Source organism: Rhineura floridana, chromosome 8, assembly GCF_030035675.1.
Source record: "Rhineura floridana isolate rRhiFlo1 chromosome 8, rRhiFlo1.hap2, whole genome shotgun sequence".
Lineage (NCBI taxonomy): Eukaryota > Metazoa > Chordata > Lepidosauria > Squamata > Rhineuridae > Rhineura > Rhineura floridana.
In genome coordinates, this window is record NC_084487.1 from 8,657,153 (window position 1) to 8,682,120 (window position 24,968).

The 24,968-nt window shown below is 47.4% G+C and overlaps 1 protein-coding gene across 1 annotated transcript in view; it reads left to right on the plus strand.

The window, feature by feature from the left end:
- The window catches only part of PODXL (podocalyxin like), a 125,964-nt gene that overhangs the window by 64,380 nt on the left and 36,616 nt on the right, over positions 1 to 24,968 (plus strand). Inside the window, exons 2-4 of the mRNA XM_061638103.1 lie at positions 16,110 to 16,622; positions 20,448 to 20,782; positions 22,712 to 22,783. Of these exons, the coding sequence (XP_061494087.1) occupies positions 16,110 to 16,622; positions 20,448 to 20,782; positions 22,712 to 22,783 (920 nt within the window). The remainder of the gene's footprint in view (positions 1 to 16,109; positions 16,623 to 20,447; positions 20,783 to 22,711; positions 22,784 to 24,968) is intronic.

The following is a 24,968-nucleotide window of genomic DNA, read 5'->3' on the forward strand; positions in this document are numbered from 1 at the left end:
TATGGTGCCCATAGGTGCTATGTTGGGGACCCCAGGAGTAACTCAGCAAACAAGCTGAGTCATGGGCTAGAATCCACTTCTTCAAATTCATGGTTTATCCCAAATTGGCAGACTTAGGATAATGGGAGGGAGGTATAAGCAGTACAGTCAGAGAGAAATGAAATGCAAAAATTTGATTGTGACAATTGTATTAAAGCTTACTATATCTGCATTGTGAATGGCTGCTATAACTATTTTGCATACATTTAAGCTTAAATGCAGTGGTCAGAGTCTCTATTTTTACATTCCATTAGAACAGAAAACTGCTGGGGGTGGGAGGATTGAATCAGTTTCCTGTTATAACCAAACCAGGAAACCACAATCCCTGGTTTACATCCTGGTTAGTCAGGCGTCCAGTCACAGAACCCTGGTTTGAATGCAACAAGAAACTGTGGTTTAACACACCCAGGAACCTTTGTATTATGACACCCAATGGGAAGGGGAGGAGAGGAGAGGAGTATGCAAGCAGAATGGTTGATTGCTATCTAATGAACCATGGATTTATTAGACTAAGATTGTTACATTTAAACCAGGCGTCTGTATAAGCCAGGCAGATATTTGTCTGAACCTGTGATTTATACGCCATCAGGATAAATCAGTTCATGAAATATTTACCTCTTATTAATGAGGAGCTTTTTCCATAATACTTTAAAATGCATCTCTTGCAGATTTTGCAGCCTGCTCTGCCTGAGCATGCTCAGATCACCTGATCAGATGTGTTCATGCCAGGGGAGAGATGCTGTCCAAAGGCTGCAAATTCAATCAGTAATTTTATCCTCTCTGGATTAAGCAGCCCCTGGATTGGGTGCAACGTGGATGTCAAATCCGCTGGGTGTGTAGGCACCGATGCATTTGCCGCATCGGGTTATGCTACAGACTCCATCTGGAGTGCCGTTTCCCAGCACCACATTGGCCTGTGCCGTCATCCTCTGTGCCATCTCTACCGCCACCTCCCCTCCCATAATGCACTGCCAGAGTGACTGCCGGCTGCCTACCCTACATTCCTTCGAGCTTCAGACAGGAAATGCCTAAGCATAGACTGTGTCAACATCCCACTGTCGGGCAGATCGGTGGGAACCAGACATGGAGGACTCTGAAGCCACATTGCTCAGATGCTTTCTTAAAATTGATCCCACCAGCCGCCACCCACCCCCAACTCGGAGCCCTGCGTCAACAGCTTGAGTTAAAGGGTAGCCTTCACATAGAGCAGCTTGGTAGAAAATGAAAATGGCGGGAGGTGATAGATTTCCTTTAGAAGCCCTTTCCTTTTTCTCCTTGGTGGTCTTGTGCATCTCTGACACGCTCCTGCTTGAAGATAGCGGAGAAGAGGTGGTAGGCGAGTGGCTGAGCGCATCCTCTGCAATGGAGACGGTCCTAGGACAGGTGCAGGGGACCTTGACCCTCCAGACGTTGCTGAACTGCAATTCCCATCAGCCCCAACAAGCATGGCCAATGGCCAGGGGTGATGGGAGCTGTTGTTCAGCTACACCTGGAGGGCCAAAGGTTTCCCACACCTGCCCTAGGTTCAGTCGCTGGCACCTCCACTTAAAGGATTCTTAGGAATGGCCAGCTACAGGTTTGAGTGGGCCCCTGGGAGAGTGTCCTGTGGTGAGTTCACTCCTATGTCTCAGCCTAACCTACTTCACAGGGTTGTTGTGAGGATGAAATGGAGAGGGAGGAGAATTGGGCTCCTTGGAGGAAAGGTGGGATGTAAATGTAATGAATAAATAAATGGCAATGGATCTTGGTAGGACCAGTGGGCACTGTGGCAGGCAACTTGAGCTGAGACTCCCCCTTTAAATTTCCCACAATGCCCTGGAGCGATAATGAACCTGGGCATTGTGGGAAATGTACATTTATTTAATAATTTAGCTCATTCACAACAACTTCTGGAAGGTCACCACCCTTGATCTAAGTTGCTGTGTCTTGCTTGATCACCTGTTGGGGATGCTTTAAGTTGGATTCCTGCCCTGAGCAGGAGGTTGGACTTGATGGCCTTATGGGCCCCTTCTAACTCTACTATTCTATGATTCTGTGATTTCCATGTCCTTCTCTATCTATATATTCCCTGCCTACCTATGTACCATGCCAAACTACTGTAATTACTATTTGGGGGATTTTCCTGTCAATCTTTCCTTCCTTTCTTACAGTTCTGAACATTTTTAGGGCCAAAATTGAGGGGGCAGCGGCCCTGGTTGGAACTGGAACCCCTGAACTGGTTGAGGGGAAGTTTTCCATATACCATTTACCCCCTTTTAAACTATTCTCCCCCCAAGTTGCTGCTACCTGTAGAGAGAGGGAGGCCTGTACTGGGAAACTACCTCGCCTCACCCCAGAAAGGATTTTATAGAGTTGGAAAAGGTTCAGAAAAGGGCAACCAGAACGATCAAGGGGATGGAGCGACTCCCCTATGAGGAAAGGCTGCAACATGTGGGACTTTTTAGTTTCGATAAAGAGAGCCAGTATGGCGTAGTGGTTAAGGTGTTGGAGTACAACCTGGGAGACCAGGGTTCGAATCCCCACATAGCCATGAAGCTCACTGGGTGACCTGGGGCCAGTCACTGACTCTCAGCCTCAGAGGGAGGCAATGGTAAACCCCCTCTGAATTCCGCTTACCACGAAAACCCTATTCATAGGGTCGCCATAAGTCGGGATCGACTTGAAGGCAGGACATTTACATTTTTTAGTTTAGAGAAAAGGCGGGGACATGATATAGGAGTATAAAAGTATGCATGGCAGGGAGAAAGTGGATAGAGAAAAGTTTTTCTCCCTGTCTCATAACTTGAGGACACCCAATGAAGCTCAGAGTTGGGAGATTCAGGACTGACAAAAGAGAGTCCTTCTTTACGCAGCACATAGTTAAACTATGGGATTCATTCCCACAGCAGGCAGCGATGGCTACCACCTTGAATGGCTGTAAAAGAGGACGAGACAAATTCGTGGAGGAAAAGGCTATCAGTGGCTACTAGCCACGATGGTTAGGCTCTGCCTCCATCATAGGAAGCGGCGTGCTTGCGAATGCCAGTTGCTGGAAGCCACAGAAGGGGAGAATGCTCTTGCGCTCAGATCCTGCTTGCGGGCTTCCCAGGGGCAACTGTCCGGCCACTGAGAACAGGATGTTGGGCTAGATGGGCTACTGACCTGATCTAGCAGGACCCTTCTGATGTCCTTAGCTTGTTGTAGAGTCCCTCATTGTCTACACTGACTTCAGCAGTTGTCCATTGTTTCAGGTGTCTCCCTACCTGGAGACACCATGGTTTGAAACTGGGACCTCCTGCATGCAAAGAATGCACTCTACCACTGAGTCCTTCCAAACCAGGAACCTTGGAAGGTGCCTTATACTGAGTCAGACCGTCGGTCCATCTAGCTCAGTATTGTCTACACTGACTGGCAGCAGCTCTTTAGGATTTCAGACAAGGTCCTCTCCCAATCCTTCCTGGGTAACTTCTCTCAGTGGGATTTACTCCCAGGCGTGCACAGGATTTGAGCCTACCAATCCCCCTCCTCTGCTGATATGACAGTTATTTACCATGTTTGCCCTATGATGTTCAGTGTGTTCAGACTTATTTTGAGGTCATTGTGCATAGGATTGCAGCCTTTGGCCATCCATGGCCCCATGGGAATCAACATGCTTCAGCTTCTGCAAAGAATGGAGCTATTTGCTGCAGTCCTATGCATGCTAGTTTGGAAGCCAGTGAGATTAAATTTAACGGAAAAGGTTTACTTTGATAGACTTCTGCTCCATACAGAAGGGGGCGCAGAGATTGATTTATAAAGTGAGAGGTAATAGAGCTCCAATCTACTTCATACTCATGTCGCGATAGTGGCATGGTACCTATCGGCCCCCCTGCCCCACGGCAAATGGGGATTCAAATGGGGGAGAAGTGTGAGGAACAGCTATCTCCATCTCCCCAAGACTGCTTTCTTGCAAAGAGATCAGAGATCTGACCATGTGGATCTCCACATTGCCCTTTGTCAAAAATTGTTGTCCAAGAAGTGTATCAGTTTCAGCCACTGTTTCTCACACCATGTCCAACCCATGCCCCCTTTAAGCTAACATAAAAATCCCATGCCCTCCCCCATCAAACCTGCCTCCCCTAATTATTTCATTTTAATTTTCAAAAGCATTGAAATATCGTGACTTTTAATTATAAATAAAATGTTGGGCTTAAAGAAATCAAAGTATTTATAATTTTTTTTAAAAAAAAATAAGTCTGTTTTCACTTACATTGTACATATTTTTTGGAAACACTCACAACACCACCACACATACTACACTCATGCTGGAGATCTTCATATTGCCCCCACTGGTTGAGAAACACTCGTTTAAACAAAGGGTATTTACGAAGCAAAACTTCCCGGCATCCGCAAGTGAGAGGAAGGTTTGGCATGCTAGAGATAGTCTCCCATTCTTTTAAGGGGCCGGAATCTTTGGGCGGGAAGGTCACTGCCCGCCCTCTCTCCCATTCAAAGCTATTTAAAGACCATCTAGCACAAAAGCCTCCTCCAGCAACAGCGGTAAGATCATTGCATAACTAGACGGCGTTGCATTGTTTCTTTGCCAATGTATTTGAACAGAACTCGGTGTTGCAAGACATTAAAAATAAGTTGCACTGTTTTTAAAAAAGGGACGGTGGTCAGAAGTAGGTTTCCCCCACAGGGAGCAGAGGGCATTGTTAGAGCACCGGCATTGCATGCAGAAGATACCAAGGCTGCATTCAGACATGGGGAGCTACTGCTTTTGGTTTATTGATTATAATGGTAGCGCTTTGGTCCTGATATCTAACGTTGCTTTCAGATTGCAGTACCTATTGGGTTATGGTACGGGGGCTTTTGGACCGATACCACCGTGCCTCACTAAATTTCATTCAGACTAGTGGGCGTGAGGTGACACAATGAACATCATTGGACATGTCACTACTCCCCCCCTTTCCGCACATGTGCACTTCTGTCCCCCCACGATTCCCAGTTGAATACTGCGGGAAAGAATTGTATGCCGGCATACTGCCCAAAATGTCATCCCTTTATTCGCGTGATTTTCTGGGTTAATGGGATTGCAAAAGGAAGAAATTATCAGGTAAATTGGGAGAACGTAATAAGCTGCCGCCTGAATGCAGCCCAGGTTGAGTTGGCACTTAAAGCAGGGCTGGCTAAGGTGTGCCCCCCTCTGGTTCCCATTATCCCTGACCATTGGCCAGCCTGGCTGCAGCTGGTGGGGTTTGGGGTCCCTCAGGGCGGCCACCAGTTGACCCCTGACTCAAAGGATCTTAAAGAAGTGCTCAGATCCTGCTTGCCAGCAACTGGTTGGCCACTCGGAGGATTGCAGACTAGATGGGCCTTTGGTCTGATATCAAACGGGGCTCTTTGTAGGATCCTATATTATGAGATGGGTATGAATGGCAGACTTCACAATCAGATACTCTCAGCTGCTCGGAGACTGCCTCTCCCCACGTGAACTGACCCGGACCCTGCATTCAGCATCTGAAGCCCTTGTTCATGTGTCCCAAGGAAGGCAACATGAGAATGGGCCTTCTTAGTGGTGGCCTCCCATTTAGGGAACACTCCTCCCAGGGAAGCATGCCTGGCCGCATCATTATCTATCTTCAGGTGCCAGGCAAAAACATTTCTCCCAGGCATTTGGCTCTTACGTTTGGAGGGGGTTTGGAGGGCTTTTGACATTGCAGCCTCCTTCAGGAGGTGGGCTGTTCCACTACCTTTGACATTCATGTTCTCTGTGTTTTAACTTTTTATTTGTTTTAGTTTTTTACATTGGTTTTAATCTTCTTACTGATTGCAAGTCGCTTTGGGTTCACTTTTGTGAAGAAAAGTGACTAATAAATATAAACAGTAAAAATAATACTCTTCCGCTTGCTGAGCTGTCAAACTAACAGATGAGGATGTAACATCTTCCGTTAATGACAACATGGGCCCTTCTGTTGTCAGCCCCACAAAGCTGGAGGTCGGTGGTATTAATTACATAGGGGCAGGGCTGCCAACTGCGGCTGAGGAAAGAGGTCCTTTTTTCTGCCAAGTTTTTTAAACAACTAGAAACAGAGTGCAGATTTGCAAAGGTTGGGGACACAGTTTAATGTAGGGGATTTAAACCACAAAAGATCATGTCTGATCCTGGGCTAACCTCTCTCTCTCTCTCTCTCTCTCTCTCTCTCTCTCTCTCTCTCTCTCTCTCTCTCTCTCACACACACACACACACACACACACACACACACACACACACACAAACACACACACACACACACACGTTACTTTTCACTGCAAAGCTGGAATAAGGGAGAGGGTTGATTACTGATTTTTAATTAACCTAATTATTGATTTGCTAGCTAACTACATCTGTCATAGTGGCAGTAACATCAACCTCATATATTATTACAGTAGCGAGAAGAGGCCCTCACAAAATCAAGAGGATTATGAGACAATTAAAAAGAGACCAGAAGTTTTGGCTGGTAAGTTGACAGCAGTGTAAGAAATTCAGCTAGAGTGAGCCTTTCTCAAACTTTGGCTCCCCAGACATTGCTGGTCTGCAGTTCCCACCGTTCTTGACCACTGGCCATGCTGGCCGGGGCTGATGGGGACCCAAAGGTTGGACAGGCACAGTCATTAACCAAAATGGAGACAGAAGTCAAGAAATCAGAAGAAGGCTAGGGCTGGGGAGGGAGCTATGAGAGAACTAGAAAAGGTCCTCAAATGCAAAGATGTATCACTGAACACTAAAGTCAGGATCATTCAGACCATGGTATTCCTGATCTCTATGTATGGATGTGAAAGTTGGACAGTGAAAAAAGTGGATAGGAGAAAAATCAACTCATTTGAAATGTGTTGGAGGAGAGCTTTGCAGATACCATGGACCATGAAAAAGACAAATAATTGGGTAATAGAACAAATTAAACCACAACTATCATTAGAAGCTAAAATGATGAAACTAGAAAAGACAATAATGCTGGGAAAAACAGAAGGGAGTAAAAAAAGAGGAAGGCCAAACAAGAGATGGATTAATTATATAAAGGAAGCCACAGACCTGACTTCCACAGAAACTTCCTATCTGTTAGAGCCATACGACAATGGAACCAATGACCTAGAGAGGTAGTGGGCTCTCCGACACTGGAGGCATTCAAGAGGCAGCTGGACAGCCATTTGTCGGGAATGCTTTGATTTGGATTCCTGCATTGAGCAGGGGGTTGGACTTGATGGCCTTATAGGCCCCTTCCAACTCTACTATTCTATTCTCTGAACTTAGAAGATCTGAACAGGGTGGTTCATGACAGATGCTGTTGGAGGTCACTGATTCATAGGGTCACCATAAGTCATAATAGACTTGAAGGCATATAACAACAACAATCCATACTTCACACACACATACACACACATGTGTTTAATCTGGATTTCCTCTTACCACAGAAAAATTGGTAAAATACCCCGTTATGCATCTGCCAGTGTGGAAGCAAGTTAGTGCATTTTAGTTTTATTTCTTTGGTCAGCGGGTATGTTATGTTGAGAGTTCTTTATGGCCACCTCCTCGCTTCCCCTTGCTCCTCACCAGAGTGACATCAGGCCGGCTGGACCGGTAGCCAATCCCCGCAGAAAGGGATTTGCCATCCCTATGATCAGGCCTTGGGAAGCGCTGAGCCTGGGGCTTGCAGAACACTTGGTGCCGCCCTTCCCCCAAACCCGACAGCCAGCTGGTTGCTGGGCATTTAGGAAGCGCTTCCCACATGGCAAGCCCCTTGCACTTCTCTTCCCAAGCCCCCAACAACCGGCTGGCTGTCGGGGGCTTGGGAAGCACTGCGGAAGCAATTTTGACAGGAGGTTTGTCCCACCTGCCTGTCAGAGTTGGCTCACGGAGGTGGAGCAGATAAAGATCTGGCCTGCCGGGCCAAAAAGGCGTTCCATCCCTGGTTTGAAGCTCTTCTCTCCCAGTGCCACTGCACCGATTGACATCGAAACTGCTTTAACATGGGGGGGGGAGAACACACTGAGTGTTTTGATCACGGAATTCCATGACCGCATCTGCTTTGGCCCCCAGAAAGGCTCTGTGAGATAAAGGAAGAGGCTTCTGGCCTTCATCACAACCTGCAGCATGCAACCGAGTGGGGCTCCGGCATCTGTTTTGGACCGGTGTTCCCTTCGCTTCCTGTCCGGCGCTTCCGTTCCCATTTCCTGAGCCGTGTGAGCCAGTTTTTTCCATCTCTCTCACCGTAGAAGCCCTAGACAAGATTTTCCAAGTTTTGCTGGAAATTTGTTCACGGGGAAGAGCTTGTAGGCTGTATTCACCCAGGACGCTCCTGTTTGACAGATGCATGAGAAACCTTTCCATTCTCTTCTTCTCCACTGTGGCCTTTTGCGTCGGCCCTCTCAGCAGCTCTGTTCTCGGCTAGAGGGTGGATTCCAGAAGCTTCCCAATGGAAGAAAAGAAAAGATTTGCACCGCCACCTTGCCAAACTCTACCTTCCCCCCAGCTTGATTTCTCAAGCAGCTAAATGCAGCAGAATTATAGCTAGATATTGGGGCAGAAGTCAACAATTGGAGGCACGGGGGCCACGCCACAGAGCTGTCCAGACAGAGAGGGCAAACTTGTCTCAAAATGAATCAATTTCTTGCAAATGCCAAGGGCTACTCCCCCCCCCCCAAGGAAATCAACCTTTAGAAAGGAACATCTGAGCTCTGTGGCAGAGCACATACTTGGACTGCAGAAGGTCTCAACGTTCATTTCCTGGTCTTTTCCGTTTCAGAACGGGATGGGGAACCTCAGGCCGGGGTCTCGGGGGGGGTCTTAGACCCTTTATGTTTTTGGGAGCAGGGTACCAGCGGAGTCCCTATATCTCTAGCATCCTGTGAGCATGAAAGGGGAGTGTCTTAGCCACTAAAAAGAATATATTAACAAGCTTCTTTGTCTTTTCCTGCTCATCGGAGCCAATCAGAGTGAAAGGAGGTGAGTCAGGTACTGAGAAGAGTCTTCTCAGTAGCTAACACTATCCCCTTTCATGATTATTGGCTCCTAGGATGTCTACTGTGAGAGAAGGCATTAACAAGGATCTCATTCTCAACCCTGCAGCAAACAAGGGGGAGGGGTGGCTATGACTAACACGAAGGGCCCCTGTACATCTGAATTTGCCACTGCACTACTGTGTGGCCCCCAGAAGATTGCCTTGAAGGGAGTGCAGTCCTTGGGTTTAAAATGGTTCCCCACCCCTGCTTTAAAGGGATTTGGAAAGACCCCCATCTAAGAGCTTCAAGAGCTCCTGCCTGTCGGACTGGATGGATTCTTAAGGCGCCTACATTGGTCCAACCCAGCTTCATATACTTGGGCAAATGTTGACCATCTCATTTTAATACATAGTCATAACTGCAGGGCTTCCTTTAAAAGTACCTTCAAGCAGCATGGTGAAATGGAAGGAAGTAAAATGTATCCCAAATCATGGCCCAGTATCTGAAAACCTCTCCTCACAATAACAATCAAAATGTAGAGTACCCCAGTGCCTGCACCAGTGTGGCTTTAATTGTCCAGCATTTGGAGAGTCACTGTGGGTAGTAGATAGAGTAGGATGGGGGACTGTCACCGAGAAGGCCCTGTCAGAGGTCATCACCACCTGGGCAATCCCCAGTGCTTATATTGTTATGTTGATTTGAATCTGAGTTTCCCCAGTCCTCCAGTTGTGGGAACCTTTGGCCCGCCAGATGTTGTTGAACTACAACTCCCATCAGCCCCAGCAAGCATGGCCAATGGCCCACACCTGCAGTAGCACTAAGGAAGCCCAGATTCAAACCACCATAAGAAAATAAGGACCTGGAGCTGCCTGGCTGGTAGTGACTCATGACAGGGCCTTTTCAGTGGTGATCCCCCATTTGTGGAATGCCATTCCTAGTGAGGTGTGTCGGTCTCCCTTACTACTAACTTTTAGGAAAAAATGTTAAACATTCCTGTTTACCCAGGCATTTTGAAAGTCCTGTCCCTGGCAACTCTGAAATTATTAGTTTGAGGGTAGGTGATTGCTTGTAGGAGTTTTAATTGTACATATTTAGTATTTACATGTTTGCCACCCTGGGCTCCTTTGGAGGAAGGTGCCGAATGTAAATATAATGAACAATTATGATGATGATGATGATAGCCCTGTTGGATCAGGCCAGTGGCCCATCTAGTCTAGCATCCTGTTCTCACAGTGGCCAACCAGATGCCCCAATGGGAAGTTCTACTCAGCCATAAAATGCATTCACTATCAGCCTAACCTACCTGACAGGATTATTGTGACGATAAAATAGGGAGGGGGGGGCAGGCCATCTTGGGCTTCTGGGAGGAAATATACACTTTCCTTCCTCCACCAGACACATAATTTTTCTCCTCGAAGCAACCTGGTGAGGGAGGTTAGGCTTGGAAATGCTGAGTGGTCCAAGGTCCAGGGAGCTTCATGGCTGAGTGGAAATTTGAACTCAGGTCCCCACAGTCCTAGTCCAGCACTGTAACCACTACCCCATCACCTCTGTGGAACTCTGCTTCAAGCTGCAGGCTCAGCAAAACAAGAAGGTTGAATGAGAGAAAGTCTAATCCACACTCCACCCCCTACTCATATACAAATAAGAGTCACAGTAGTTTCTGAGTCAGACCGTTGGTCCATCTAGCTCAATATTGTCTACACTGACAGGCAGCAGGGCTTCAGGCAGGGGGGCTTATGGAGCTGTACTTGGAGATGCCAGGGATTGAACCAGGGACCTCCTGCATGCAGAGCAGATGCTCAGCCGCTGAGCTACAATCCTTCCCAAAGAGAAACACAGGAAGCTGCCTTACATCGAGCCAGACCACTGGTCTATCTAGCTTAGTATTGTCTACACTGACTGGCAGCAGCTCTCCAGGACAGGGGACATTCCCAGCCCTGCCTGGCGATGCTGGGGATTGAAACTGGCACCTTCTGCATGCCACGCGGATGCTCTGCCACCGAGCCACGCCCCTTCCTCAAGACATGTCCCAGGAAGACAAGCGCACCCCCACGGCAGGCTCCTGGCCTGGCTGACGGGCCCTCCGTTTCCAAGACTGCCGCATTTGTGCTTTTCATAAACGTCGTCTGTCCCTGACAGCCATCCATCCCATCCCAGACAGAAAGCCTCCGCTGCAGGAACCCCCTTCCCCTGCAATCTCCTTAAAATGAAGCCCAGAACTCATTGCCCCGTTGGCCTTGTCTGGGCTGGGTGATAAGCAGAGAGAGAGTTCCCAGCCTGTCCTCTACCCCTTTGGCACAAGGCAGAAAGGTATTTTTACCCAGCAGCTCCCCTTGGGAGCGGAGTGAATGACACTTCCTCCAAACGTTTGGCCCTCTGAGGTTTGTTTGTGATAGCGGAAAGGCTAATGGGATGCGTGTGGGCTTCTTCTTTTTTAATTGTCTTAACCTCTGCCTTTTCTGGAGAGACGAGCTTTTAATATCTTAAGCTCAAAGGCCAGAGCTTTATCCATCAACCCTGACCTGGTGCGCCCTCAAGGAAGGAATTCAACTTGGACCTCTCTCTTTCTCTGTGGGTGATACAGCTAGCTTCATGGAAACGAGATTCCCAGCAACCAGGAGTGGTTCCTGTCTTATTCCTGGCACGGCCGATGTGTCAGACTTGCATTCAGAGTATAATGTTGTTCCGCTGCTCTCCCTATGACTTGGCTTACTTGCTTGAGCGCCCCAGGAGCTATTTTTGCTGCTTTCTGCTTCTGGAACTCGACTGTTTATTCAGCATCGACTTCTCCTTATGACCTGACAGAGCCATTGGGGTGGCTTCGCTTAGGAAACCTCCTAGTTCAAAACCATTAAAACCGCTCAGCCGGGGGGGGGGGGCAACCTTTTTCAGCCCCCGGACTGCATTCCGTTCTGGACAATCACCCAAGGACTGTCTCTTTGAATAATGCCACTTGCTGGCCTAGACGGAGGAAAGAGTGGGGTCTGTGAATGTGTCTGCCGAAGCTAGCCTCCTGGTAAAATTTGCATCCATTGATCCACCCACTTTTTTCCTCTGGCCCCGCCCACCCCGGCATGTGGCCCCAGGCAGGTTGCCAGGAAGGGAAAGTGGCCCTCGGGCTGAAAAGGGTATTCTGGAGGGGCAGGTTCTGGACATCGGGATAGATCCCATGATGACCGTCCGGCTGGTTCTGTTCGAGGGCTGTTGGACTGATGAAAAACCATTTCATTTTAAGGACAAAGGAGCATTGGGAGCTGTTAGCTATAGGGCGGTTTAGAAATGTAACTAAATAAATAATAAATAAGAGCGTTGCTGGACCAGCTGGGGAGTTTGACTTCATTGCCATCGTGACCTGTACCTGATTTTGATTTCAGCGTGAGATTCTTTGCCTTCCTTGCTTTTGGCAAATAGTTTTGGAAAAAATGGGAGGGAGAGAGCAGTTCTGGGATCTTCTGCTGACAGTTCCCCCACTGCAAATTGCTCTGGCCTCCTATAGGGACCAAGACTTTGGCCTCAGCGGTCCTTGAGAGGTGTCCGTGCTCCCACTTAATCAGAAAAGGCTGCCGGGGGGGGGAATGCATTTCCCAAAGCCCGGCTCATGGTTCCTACACTCCGGAGTGTCAACTGTGCCTGTGGCAGCAGCTAACTTTCCCGGCCCATCTCTGGAGCCGGCGTGGCACCATGCCAGCGCCGTTGCAAGCCACCTTGGGGCCGGCCGGCCTGTCCAAGCAGGGCGTGTCACCTCCCCTGCTATTTCCTACGTTATTCTTTTTGCATTTCCCTTCCCGGCTATTAATAGATTCTGAGCCAATCTCAGCCATGTCACCAAGATGGCTGGAGGGAGGAGGAAGTTCCCTAGATAGGAAATGGTCCTCGACAAGGAATGAACTTGACACAAGGAGCCCCTGAGCGACTCAGATGAAGGTGGAGGAGGAACGGAAGAGACAAGCCTTTTCTGCCTTTCTTTTTTTAAAAAAACTGATTGTGTTAAGAACATAAGAACATAAGAAGAGCCTGCTGGATCAGGCCAGTGGCCCATCTAGTCCAGCATCCTGTTCTCACAGTGGCCAACCAGGTGCCTGGGGGAAGCCCGCAAGCAGGACCCGAGTGCAAGAACACTCTCCCCTCCTGAGGCTTCCGGCAACTGGTTTTCAGAAGCATGCTGCCTCTGACTAGGGTGGCAGAGCACAGCCATCACGGCTAGTAGCCATTGATAGCCCTGTCCTCCATGAATTTGTCTAATCTTCTTTTAAAGCCGTCCAAGCTGGTGGCCATTACTGCATCTTGTGGGAGCAAATTCCATAGTTTAACTATGCGCTGAGTAAAGAAGTACTTCCTTTTGTCTGTCCTGAATCTTCCAACATTCAGCTTCTTTGAATGTCCACGAGTTCTAGTATTATGAGAGAGGGAGAAGAACTTTTCTCTATCCACTTTCTCAATGCCATGCATAATTTTATACATTTCTATCATGTCTCCTCTGACCCGCCTTTTCTCTAAACTAAAAAGCCCCAAATGCTGCAACCTTTCCTCGTAAGGGAGTCGCTCCATCCCCTTGATCATTCTGGTTGCCCTCCTCTGAACCTTTTCCAATGCTATAATATCCTTTTTGAGATGAGGCGACCAGAACTGTACACAGTATTCCAAATGCGGCCGCACCATAGATTTACACAACGGCATTATGATATTGGCTGTTTTATTTTCAATACCTTTCCTAATTATCGCTAGCATGGAATTTGCCTTTTTCACAGCTGCCGCACACTGGGTCGACACTTTCATCGTGCTGTCCACTACAACCCCGAGGTCTCTCTCCTGGTCAGTGACCGCCAGTTCAGACCCCATGAGCGTATATGTTAAACTCAGATTTTTTGCTCCAATATGCATAATTTTACACTTGTTTATATTGAATTGCATTTGCCATTTTTCCGCCCATTCACTCAGTTTGGAGAGGTCTTTTTGGAGCTCTTCGCAATCCCTTTTTGTTTTAACAACCCTGAACAATTTAGTGTCGTCAACAAACTTGGCCACTTCACTGCTCACTCCTAATTCTAGGTCATTAATGAACAAGTTGAAAAGTACAGGTCCCAATACCGATCCTTGAGGGACTCCACTTTCTACAGCCCTCCATTGGGAGAACTGTCCGGCCCTAATTTGGTTTTCATGGCCTTAAATAGATGAAACTTGCCCACCCTGCCTTGCAGCCAACTTTTAGGTTCGCTCCTCAACTAGAGGAAACCAGCCTCCCTTGTAGGCCTGGATCAGTTTCTAAATGCTAGTTCAGGGGTGGGGAACTTCAATCCTGAGGGCCAAACATGGCCCTTCAGGCCTCTCTGACTGGCCCTCTGGACTCTCCCAGGCCTCACCCCTCACTGCTCCTGTGTCACACCCCAAATGTTTTCCCCTGGTTGGAATGCATCCTTGAACGCTGGTCATGCCTCATTTGTCTGGATGGAAGACCGAGAGGGGTGAGACAGTGTGGGTAGAAACTGGCCTACTCTACAAAGGTAAGATTTACAGTCACTGCTGTGCCCATACTTGCCTCAGGCCCTGCCCACCACTGTCATGCGGCCCTCAGAAGGGTGTCCGGAAGAGAATGTGGCCCTTGGACTGGAAAAGGTTCCCACTTTCCTTGCATTGACCGTTGCCGTGTGCATAGGCTCGCAGCTTGTTTTTTCTGTCTGTAGTTTACCCTTTGAATATATAAGCAAATCAGAGTTTGGAGCAAATTCTCAGGATAGCTGACTGTGTGCAAACTGTTTTGATCGCTCCAGTTGCTGGGAGTCGCAAGTGGGACGTGTGCTGTTGCGCTCAGGTCCCACTTAGGGGCTTCCCATTGGGGCATCTGGCCCCGGACTAGACTCGACATGAGGCTCACAAGCTGAATTGATCCAAAATGCAATGGCCAGGCTCCTGGCTAGGGTTCCGTTTAGAACCCACATCACTAATATAAAACACTGTCGGTTCGTTTCTGGGGGCAATTCCATATTGGCATTCTGGGTGCTCATATAAAGCCCTAAACGACTTAGGCACCATATATGAGAAAGACCATCTCCTTGGCAGACAAGGCCTTCTTGGAAGTTTGGGGGCCCGAGAGAGGACATGCCCTGTGGCCGCCACTAAGATAGCAACACCACCTGCTCAAAGGACAACTAGCTAACTGCAAGCATCAGGCTCCAAGGGTATTTTGCACCAGTCATTAAAAAGACCATAGAAACAAACTATTAAAAAATAAAATGAAAGTGCCACCAGTGCACATGATCATAGAACAGTAGAGTTGGAAGGGGCCTCTAAGACCATCAAGTCCAACCCCCTGCTCAATGCAGGAATCCAAATTAAAGCCTATCCGACAGGTAGCTGTTCAGCTGCCTCTTAAATGCCTCTGGTGTTAGAGAGCCACCACCTCCCTAGGTGGGCTAGAGAATGGGTTTTAGAGGCCTCACTGCCACATGTGCAGGACAATTTCAATAAGTGAATGGATGCCATTGACTCCAATGGGGGCAATGGAAGGAATAGCTCTCCACTTGGGAACACTGTGCAAAGGGCAAGAACACGGCCTCTGCCCTAGAATTATAGAATCATAGAATAGTAGAGTTGGAAGGGGCCTATAAGGCCATCAAGTCCAACCCCCTGCTCAATGCAGGAATCCAAATCAAAGCATTCCTGACAGATGACTGTCCAGCTGCCTCTTGAATATCTCCAGTATCGGAGAGCCCACTACCTCTCTAGTAATTGGTTCCATTGTCATATGACTCTAAAAGTTAGGAAGTTTTTCTGATGTTCAGCCGAAATCTTGCTTCCTGTAACTTGAGCCCATTATTCCGTGTCCTGTACTCTGGGACGATTGAGAAGAGATCCTGGCCCTCCTCCATGCGGCAACCTGGTTTCTGACACATGCACATCTACATGACCTTCCCTGTTCTTCTGATTGTAAACTGTTTTATGGGAATTTACGATAGTATTTTTACATTGCTATAACCTGCTCTCAGACTTCATGGTGAAAAGTGGGAAAGGAATCTAATAAATAATAAAAGTAACAAGAATGTTCTCAAGAAGGTTGTGGGGATGGGGAGAGAGCATAGTTGTGGACCAGGACATTTCCAAAATGTGTTTAACTCTCTGGATCTTTTTAGGAGCTGACTCATCTACTGCAGCCAGTCCTGCGCCCCCGACCGTGGGCCCAGCTCCAACAAGCACTCAGTCCGCTGCAATGTCCGCCGTTTTAGCTTCTGGAAAGGCCGTTCCTTCATCAGAGGTGACGACAGCCCCCAAAGCCACAACTCTCCCTGCTAGCTCTGCCAAAAGCAGTACCCTGACAATTGCGACTGCAGGAGGAGGAAGCAGCCCACTGAGTGTAACCACGCAGACCACAAAAAAACCAGCGGAAATGTCCTCAGGAGCCGTCAAAACAACCTTTGCTGCATCGTTGGACTCGTCCAGCATCAAACCATCTTCTCCCTCCGTAGCAGACAAAATGACGTCAGCAAAAGATTCTTCTGTGCCACCCCCAACAACGCCAACTTCTTTGCTGGGCATTACTTCAAAAGAAACAGTCTTGCCGACTCACTCTAGCGGTGATTTGACTCATGTGGTGGCTCCACCGTCCCCAGCCCTGAAGCCAAACAGCACATCTGCTGCCTCTACAGGTACTGCCATACCAGGGGCGTTGTTGTTAATAATAATAACAAAACAACAACAATAATAATAATAATATTCCTTCCTACCATTACTAAAACCACTCAAAACACTACAGAACATCATGAAAACAGATATTAAAGCAAAACATCTTTAAAAACATATTTTTTTAAAAAAGCTTAAAAAATATCTTAAAATACAATTCCAGCACAGACACAGACTGGGATAAGGTCTCTACTTAAAAGGCTTGTTGAAAGAGGAAGGTCTTCAGTAGGCGCCAAAAACATAACAGAGATGGTGCCTGTCTAATATTTAAGGGGAGGGAGTTCCAAGGGGTAGGTGCCGCCACACTATAGGTCCGTTTCCTATGTTGTGCGGAACAGACCTCCTGGTAAGATGGGATCTGCAGGAGGCCCTCACCTGCAGTGTGTAGGAGGTGCCTTATGCAGAGGCACACCCTTGGTCCATCTAATTCAGTATTGCTCACACTGGCTGGCAGCACCTCTCCGGGGTTTCAGACAAGAAGTCTTTTCCAGCCCTACCTGGAGATGCCAGAGATTTAACCTGGGACCTTTTGCATGCAAAGTAGATGGTCCACCACTGAGCTGCGGCCCTTCGCCTGAAGAGGCGTAGGATGTTGCCTTATATTTATGTATTTATATTTATTATACCACCATGAGAGTGGCTGTATACGAAAGCCAGCATGGATTTTTCACATTCCGCGATGTTAAATTGAAAATACCCCCTGATGCCATTCTGCTGCTTCCCATAAGCTCATTTCAAAACAAAACCTTACAAAACTTATAGTCCTGAACTCAGAAACGCTTGCTTAACAACCCTCTAAATTTTCATGGCGATACACAAAACAGGAAGAATTGAGAGTTGAAAGTGTAAAAAGAGAAAGAGAAAAAATCAGACCCCTGTTGGACTTTTTTCTGTCAGAGTTCTCCTAATTTGTTGGAATTAATTAAAAATCAGCCATGTTCACTGAGTGCCTGTAATCCTATTACTGACCTTGCCCCATATTCTGACCTTCTGCAGTTTAAAAGTTAAAAAAAATGCCTGTGGACCATGAAAGACCAACCCAAATTGTGTTTGCATTTTGACAACTTTCTAGGGCAGTAAAATATCTCAGAGAGGAGGTCAGGTCTCCTGCTCCCCTGGTGCATTCACTATAGCTGCTTTTTTAAGTTTGATGGAAATATCTGTGGGCTGTAGGTACGTTCTTAAACCACAAGGTTTTTTTGCCTATTAGTGAATTTATATATTTGTAACCTGCACCTTCATAAGAATATATCAAGGCAGAGTACAGCGTATAAAAATAAAATCAGTAAAAACAACCATAAAAACATCAATAAAACATCAATAAAAACAGATTGGTTAACAAAAAAAAGGGGGAAATCAAATTACAAGGGCCTGTCTAAACAATACAGTTTTTACAAGACGTCTGAAAGGGGAGAGATTGTGCCTGCTGTACCTCTACTGGCAGGGAGTTCCACAGGGCAAGGACCTGCCATACTAAAGGCTCGGTTTCTGGAGAAGGCAACCCGAACCTCAGGGGCATGGGGAAGCACGAAAAGCACCCCATCGAAGGATCTCAGTGATTGAGGTGGAGCATAAGGAATCAGATGGTTATACTGAGTCAGACCTTGGTCCATCCAGGTCAATACTGGCTGCACCAGGAGTGGGGAACCTGTAGCCCTCCAAATGCTGTTCAATTCCAGCTCAGCTCAAGCCCAGCCTGCCCCTTTATAGACTTGTTTTCTCTTTGCAGGGAGGGCTTAAGAACAAAAATCTAGGGGACTGTGTTCTCCCGCATTTGCAGTCTGAAGTGGTACAGCCCACCGTACCACCTCAAGACTCTACCACCTCATTCCTGTCTCCTTCCGCTGCGAGAGTGAATACTTTACACGGGAAATATCTCCATTGTTATTCCAGTTTTATTTTATTTATTCTTTTGTTTGTTATATCCCACTTTTCCTTTCCTCCAAGGAGCTCAAGGTGGTATACATAGTTCTCCTCTCCCCCACATTGTGTCCTCACAACAATCCTGTGAGGTAGGTTAGGCTGAGAGTGAGTGGCCCAAGGTCACCCAGCAAGTTTCATGGCTGACTGTTTTTAATTTTTTTCATATATATGCAAATGCTTTAGCTGTTTTTATATACACAGTTGTTCTGTGTATGTTTTTATTGTATTGCAAATTATTTTGGGATGCCTCATGGCATAAATGGATATAAAATAACAATAATAATGGGCTCCTGCTTGGAGGAAGAGCGGGATATAAATAAATAATAACAATAATATAATATAAACAGAACCTTTTCCAAGCTTAAACTTTTTAGAGGACCCTGCTTTGTTCTAAAATGGGGCAATAGGAAGCATAGTTCTTTGGGGCTTTTTTGGAGGACAGTCATACTCTAAAGCAAATGGTAGCTTCAGGCAAGGGATTTTTCTCAGACAGTGGCTTAGGAAAGAAAAGGTTAAATATCCCCCCCTCCATGCCAGCTTTCATCCCATTAATTATCACACAAACAGAGCTAATTTGCGTTTTAAGAAAATGGGCACTTAAGGCCAGCTCTGACAACCCAAAATATGGAAATCTTAGGTCGGGGGGGGGGGCAGGGAAGGATTTTGTTTTTCAGCTCACAAGTTGCATTTCCCCGTGGGCATGGCACTGTCCCACCAACCCTCAGTTTGCCCTCCACCAGTCTCTACCCGCCCTGCCTTCTCACTTACCATCAGTCCAGGTTTGTGGCCCTGCCTGCCAGCTTCCTCCTCCTCCCCCTTAGCCTCAGGGGGAGCCCTTGTAGAGCTCAGCAGAGGAGAGGATGGGGGCAAAACGAGAATTGGTTGGCTCTGCCTGTCATTGGCTCTGGCTTCACCAGTCAGTGGTCTCCCTGGCTTCCACCCTTGGCTGCCATTGGCTCTGGCTCCATCTCCTGTTGGCATTCCGCCCTCCCAACCCCAGTGGGCACCAGCAGCCACTGCCCATGGGTAGTGTTCCAGGAGCTGCATGCCAGCAGCGGATAGTGCCACGGCCAACTTTGGGCAGAAGCACCCCATCCACAGAAATCCAGGCACACATTTCTCCCCATTTAGAGAGAAAGCAGAAGGGAAAGCCCACAAAGTGCACACAGGCGTTAAGACTGTATCGGCCAAAACCAGTTCTTTGCATTGGGGCCTCGAAATGAATTGGTAGCCAAATCAGTTGTGCCAGGATTGGTGTTGTATCCTCAGACCGCATTACCCCGGTCAACAAACTGGCCACGGAATTCTGCACCGGCTCCAGTTTCTGAACCATCTTCAAAGGCAGCCCCATGTAGAATGCATTGCAGTAATCTAACCTAGAGGTCACTACAGCAGAGACAACAGACGTTAAGCTATCCCTGATGGTATAAATTCAGCAAAAGCATTGGGTCCCACAAAGCAATCACGGTGACTCTCACTGTTCAGGTTTTTTCCTCCACTTCTCTCCCCCCCCCCAACTTTCTGCGTTGGTCCCCACTGTTTGATTTGCCTGGGAGCTGTAGAACTGAAACAGCAACAAGGTAGAGGTGGTGAAGGTGAGCGGTGGCGCTGCATAAGGGACCGTTGGATGAGCTTCAGAGTAGAGCAGCAGCAAAAGCAGTCGAGGGAAGGAGAGGTCAGGCACAATGGGAGGCTGCAGGCCAGAATAAAAGGCTCCGCAGGCCAGTGCTGGTTCACAGTCAGATAGTCCTCCTCCCTGTCATGGGTGAAAAATAAAATTGCAAAGGGGTGTGTGGCTTTTCAAAATATTGGGTGTTGTGGGTGGGTGCACACATGATTTCCTCACCTCAGCTTATTTTTTAAAGCAGTAAAGAGCTCAGCCGGTGCTGGCACCACTACAGCTTCAGGAGGTGGCGGCGCTGGTGCTGCTGCAAAGGAGAAAACGACAAGCAACCCTGCTGTGTCCCCCTCAAAGAAGTCGGAGCACGTGGAGCGGACGACAAAAACGCCAGTGCCGACAACAAAACAGCTTGGGGAAACAAACGGCAGTACAGCCACACAATCCCCTGGCGCCGTCCCACGGCCCCCAGACTCGAGCTCTGTGACTTCAGCCACAACTAGGCCTCCCTCGGCCGCCCCAGGGCAGCACGTTCCATCTCCCACCAGCAAAGCAGATGATACTTCCTTTCTAGTCCAGACCAAGGTAAATGGAGCTCAGCCCAGAGAATGTCCGATGCTTCCTAAAGCAGCATGAGATTTCAGAGCTGATGGGAAGGGCCGTAGCTCAATGATAGAGCATCTGTTTTGCATGCAGAAGGTCCCAGGTTCAATCCCAGGCATCTCCAGGTAGGGCTGCCTGAAACCACGGAGAGCTGCTGCCAGTCAGTGTAGAAAATACAAAGTTAGACGGTGTAATGATTTGACCCAGTACCGGGCAGCTTCCTGTGTCCCTAACCACTTGGATCTCCCATTTGCAGCTCAAGGCAAAAGGAAAATGTGGATAGTGTCTCGGGTGTTGCATCGCAACACTTTCCAGGGCAATGTGCAACAGTGCAACTGTGCAAGCAATGGGAGTAACAGGCAGTGGTAAATCCACACTGTACAATGCCTTGCAAGGATGGATGTGGCAGAAAGGGCGATGCTGGATGAGGCCATGGTGAAACAGAGGTCACAAGGAACACAGGCGCTCCCTTGAGTCACTAGTCCAGGGGGATCTGCATGGTGCCGGCGCTCAGTGAGAGACTTGCGTGAGAGTGTTTCCCGGGCAGGATGGAGGGAGTGCTTAGTTCCTTCCCATTCTCCCTTCCAAATTCAGTCCTCTGAGACAGCTTTTTATCCCCTCCCTAAGCCAGAATTGAGTCTTGCTGAGAGGCGAACCTTTGGTGCATTTGCTGTGTGGAAGGGGTTAAGCACCCATTTCTCAGATGGATCCTTTCCTGTAAGAGCCCTGGCATGCCCCGTTATCTTGGCTTTCAAATGAGATTTAGACAGATTTGTGGAGAATGAGATTATCGTTGACAGCTGGTCATGATGGCTCAATATACTATCCTGCCTCTGAATGCCAGTTGCCGGAAACCGCAGGAGGGGAGAGTGCTCTTGCACTCAGGTCCTGCTTGCGGACTTCCTAGAGGCATCTGGTTGGCCACTGTGAGAACAGGACGCTAGACTAGATGGGCCTCTGGTCTGATCCAGCAGGGTACTTATGTGGGATTGTATATTTGCCGAGACAGTGTCCAGTCTGGGCCTAAAACCAATTATATACATGTGAATGTTGTGAATACAAAGATGACTAATATGCATGTACATACACATACACAAATAAAACACAGTGGCATGCCAAATCCCATAGCTTTGTCATTTGTGTATGAACGGGGCCAATGTTTAATAGATACTGGATGTAATGTTTATTGATTGTCTTATTTATACAGCACCACCAATAAACAAGGCAGTTACACTTTTTTTTTTTGCTTAGTCCCTTCCTCAAGGAGCTTACATTCTTTATGTTGACCTGGAACAGCCTGTTGGAAGTGCAACAGCAGAGATCATTCAGTTTGTAACTTAAGGGTTAATTCTGTCAATATCAAAGGCAACTAGCCAAAAGGGACACAGGTGGAGGTGTTGCTTAGCAGCCAGGCAGAGTGGCATGATCTTCACTGAGGCAGCATCTGCTCTGGTTGCCTGTGTACTTCTGAGGGAGTTTTGGGTGTTTGGTTGAACATCTCCCTGCTGTGTGCACGAGTGCAAGACCCGAAGAAAGAAAGACAAAATCTCCCTTTCTCCTCAAATTACATGCTGGTTTTGTATAATTTTAATATAAAAGTGTTTTTAGGATTTTTCTCTCTTGACTCCATCTGCGTTAAGTGACTTTGCTAACATTTAAAAGAATACAACAATATATATTAGGGTGAAGGATCTTTCTGGTTCCGCAGGCCAGATCCTTATCAGATCTTAGCCTCACGAGCCAAATTTGACAGGTGGGCAGAGCCACAATATTGATAGTGGGAGAGCCAACCAAGGGTAAGGCCAAAGGATGGAAATTGCATGCATGTATATCCTTTGTTTTAGTTGGAGATGCTGTTTTCTTGTTCACTGGGAATTCATTAATGTTTGCCTCTTTTTCCACCACCCCTAGATGGTTTGTGAGGAAATAGCACCACCAGAAGACCGGACAATCATTCTGACCTGGAACCAGTCCATACCATGCGTAAGTCCGTCCCAAACAGGAGTCTCTTATTGCCAAATTGTGCAGCGTCTGTCCACATAAAAAGCACTTCACAATTCTTAATTTATTTTCACGAGAAGAAACTGAGCGAGAGCAATGTAATCCTGTGCATGTCTACTTAGAAGAAATCCCTGATGGGTCCAAGGGGGTTTACTCCCAGTTAAGTGTCTGTAAGTTTGCAACCTAGATTTCCCAGGAAGATTACTCAGAAAACGTAATAACTTGAAAGGATCCTCAATGTCAATAACCCTGAACAATCCCCTAGTAATTTCTTTTCATTGTAAAGATGCTTTGATGCATTGTCTTGATCACCTTAACACAGCAACCCTGTAAAGTAAGCCGGCACTATTGTTCCCACATTGCAGATGGGGTACTGAGACTGAGAGAACAGCGGCTTGCCTACGTGAGTCCATGGCAGGAGCAAGAATTGAGACGGGGGCAATCTGGCTCACCACTCACACACTCTTAAGAGCCAAACTACTTCTTATGTTGGAGATCTGTGATTAGCACTCCAGATATTGTGTAGTTCTTAAAAAAAAAAAAAACCCAGCCATAGGAATCCCTGATTTGTACTGTAGCCACAGAGTTTGTTCCTGTTTCTCCTTGCAGGAACACAGAAAGCAATCTTGTACTGAGTCCATCTAGCTCAGCATTCGTCCCATTTGCTACCAAGCCAAGTTCAAGGTTCTAGTCTTGGTGTACAAAGCCCTATGCAGCTCGGGACAGGATACCTGAAAGACCGTCTTACCCCTTATATACCCAGCCAATCACTGCGCTCTGCAGGTGAGGGCCTCCTGCAGATTATTATTATTTTTATTATTATTTATTAAATTTATTAGTCGCCCATCTGGCTGGTTGTCCAGCCACTCTGGGCGACGCACAAGATAAAAAAAAACAATACATTAAAACGTTAAAATTTAAAACCATAACAGTAAGAAACCTAACCCATCCCAAAAGCCTGCCTGAAGAGCCAGGTCTTCAAGGCCCGGCGGAAACTCATCATGGAAGGGGCCTGGCGGAGATCATTTGGGAGAGAGTTCCACAGGGTGGGGGCCACTATTGAAAAGGCCCTCTCTCTAGTCCTCACCAGTCTAGCTGTTTTAACCGGTGGGATCGAGAGAAGGTCTTCTGAGGCTGATCTTGTTGAGCGGCATCCCTGACGATGCTGGAGATACCATCTTACCAGGAGGTCCATTCTGCACAACATAGGAAGCGGACCTTTAGTGTAGTGACACCGACCCTGTGGAATTCCCTTCCCTTAAATATTAGACAGGCGCCATCTCTGCTACCTTTTCGGCGCCTACTGAAGTCTTTCCTCTTTCAACAAGCTTTTTAAGTAGAGACCTTATCCCAGTCTGCATCTGTGCTGGAATTGCTTTTTAATGTGTTTGTAAACCTTTTAAAAAAACAAAAAAACAATATATTTTTAACCTTTTTTAAGATGTCTTGAAAGCTTTTTTAAAAGATGTTTTAATGTATTTTAAGGTTTGTTTTTATGATGTTTTAAAGTGTTTTTAGTGCTTTTGTTTGCCGCCCTGGGCTCCTGCCGGGAGGAAGGACGGGATATAAATCAAATAATAAAATAAATGAATATTGTCTGCACTGACCGGCAGCAGCAGTCCAGGGTTTCAAACAGGAGTCTCTCCCAGCCCTGCCTGGAGGTACAATCTCAGTTGTGGTCCCTTGAAAGCCTCAATGATCATTTTGCTTGTAGGAGCATAGGAAGTTGCTTGAGTCAGACTCTTGGTCCATCTAGCTCAGTATTGTCTACACTGACTGGCAGCTGCTCTCCAGGGTTTCAGGCAGGGATCTCTCCCAGCCCTACTTGGAGATGCCTGGGATTGAACTGGCGACCTTCTGCATGCATAGTGGGTGCTCTACCACTGAGCTACGGCCCTTGCCCTCTGCAGTTAAATCAGCTCCAGCGGATTGGGTGTTGGAGCCAAGGGGAGAGAGAAAAGGGTTGGGTGCCAGTGCCCAGGGTGGGCAGGGGTTCTCCTTACCTGGGCATACTGGCATTAGCGGCTCATGGCTCCCATCCTCTCTCTCCAGTCTACCTTGCTTTTTAAGCAAGAGGTGTGCAAACTGTGGTCCCCGGACCGCCGGTGGTGTGCGAGCGTCTTTATAAAAACACAGTTTAAAATCATGGAGCACAGCTTGTTACAGT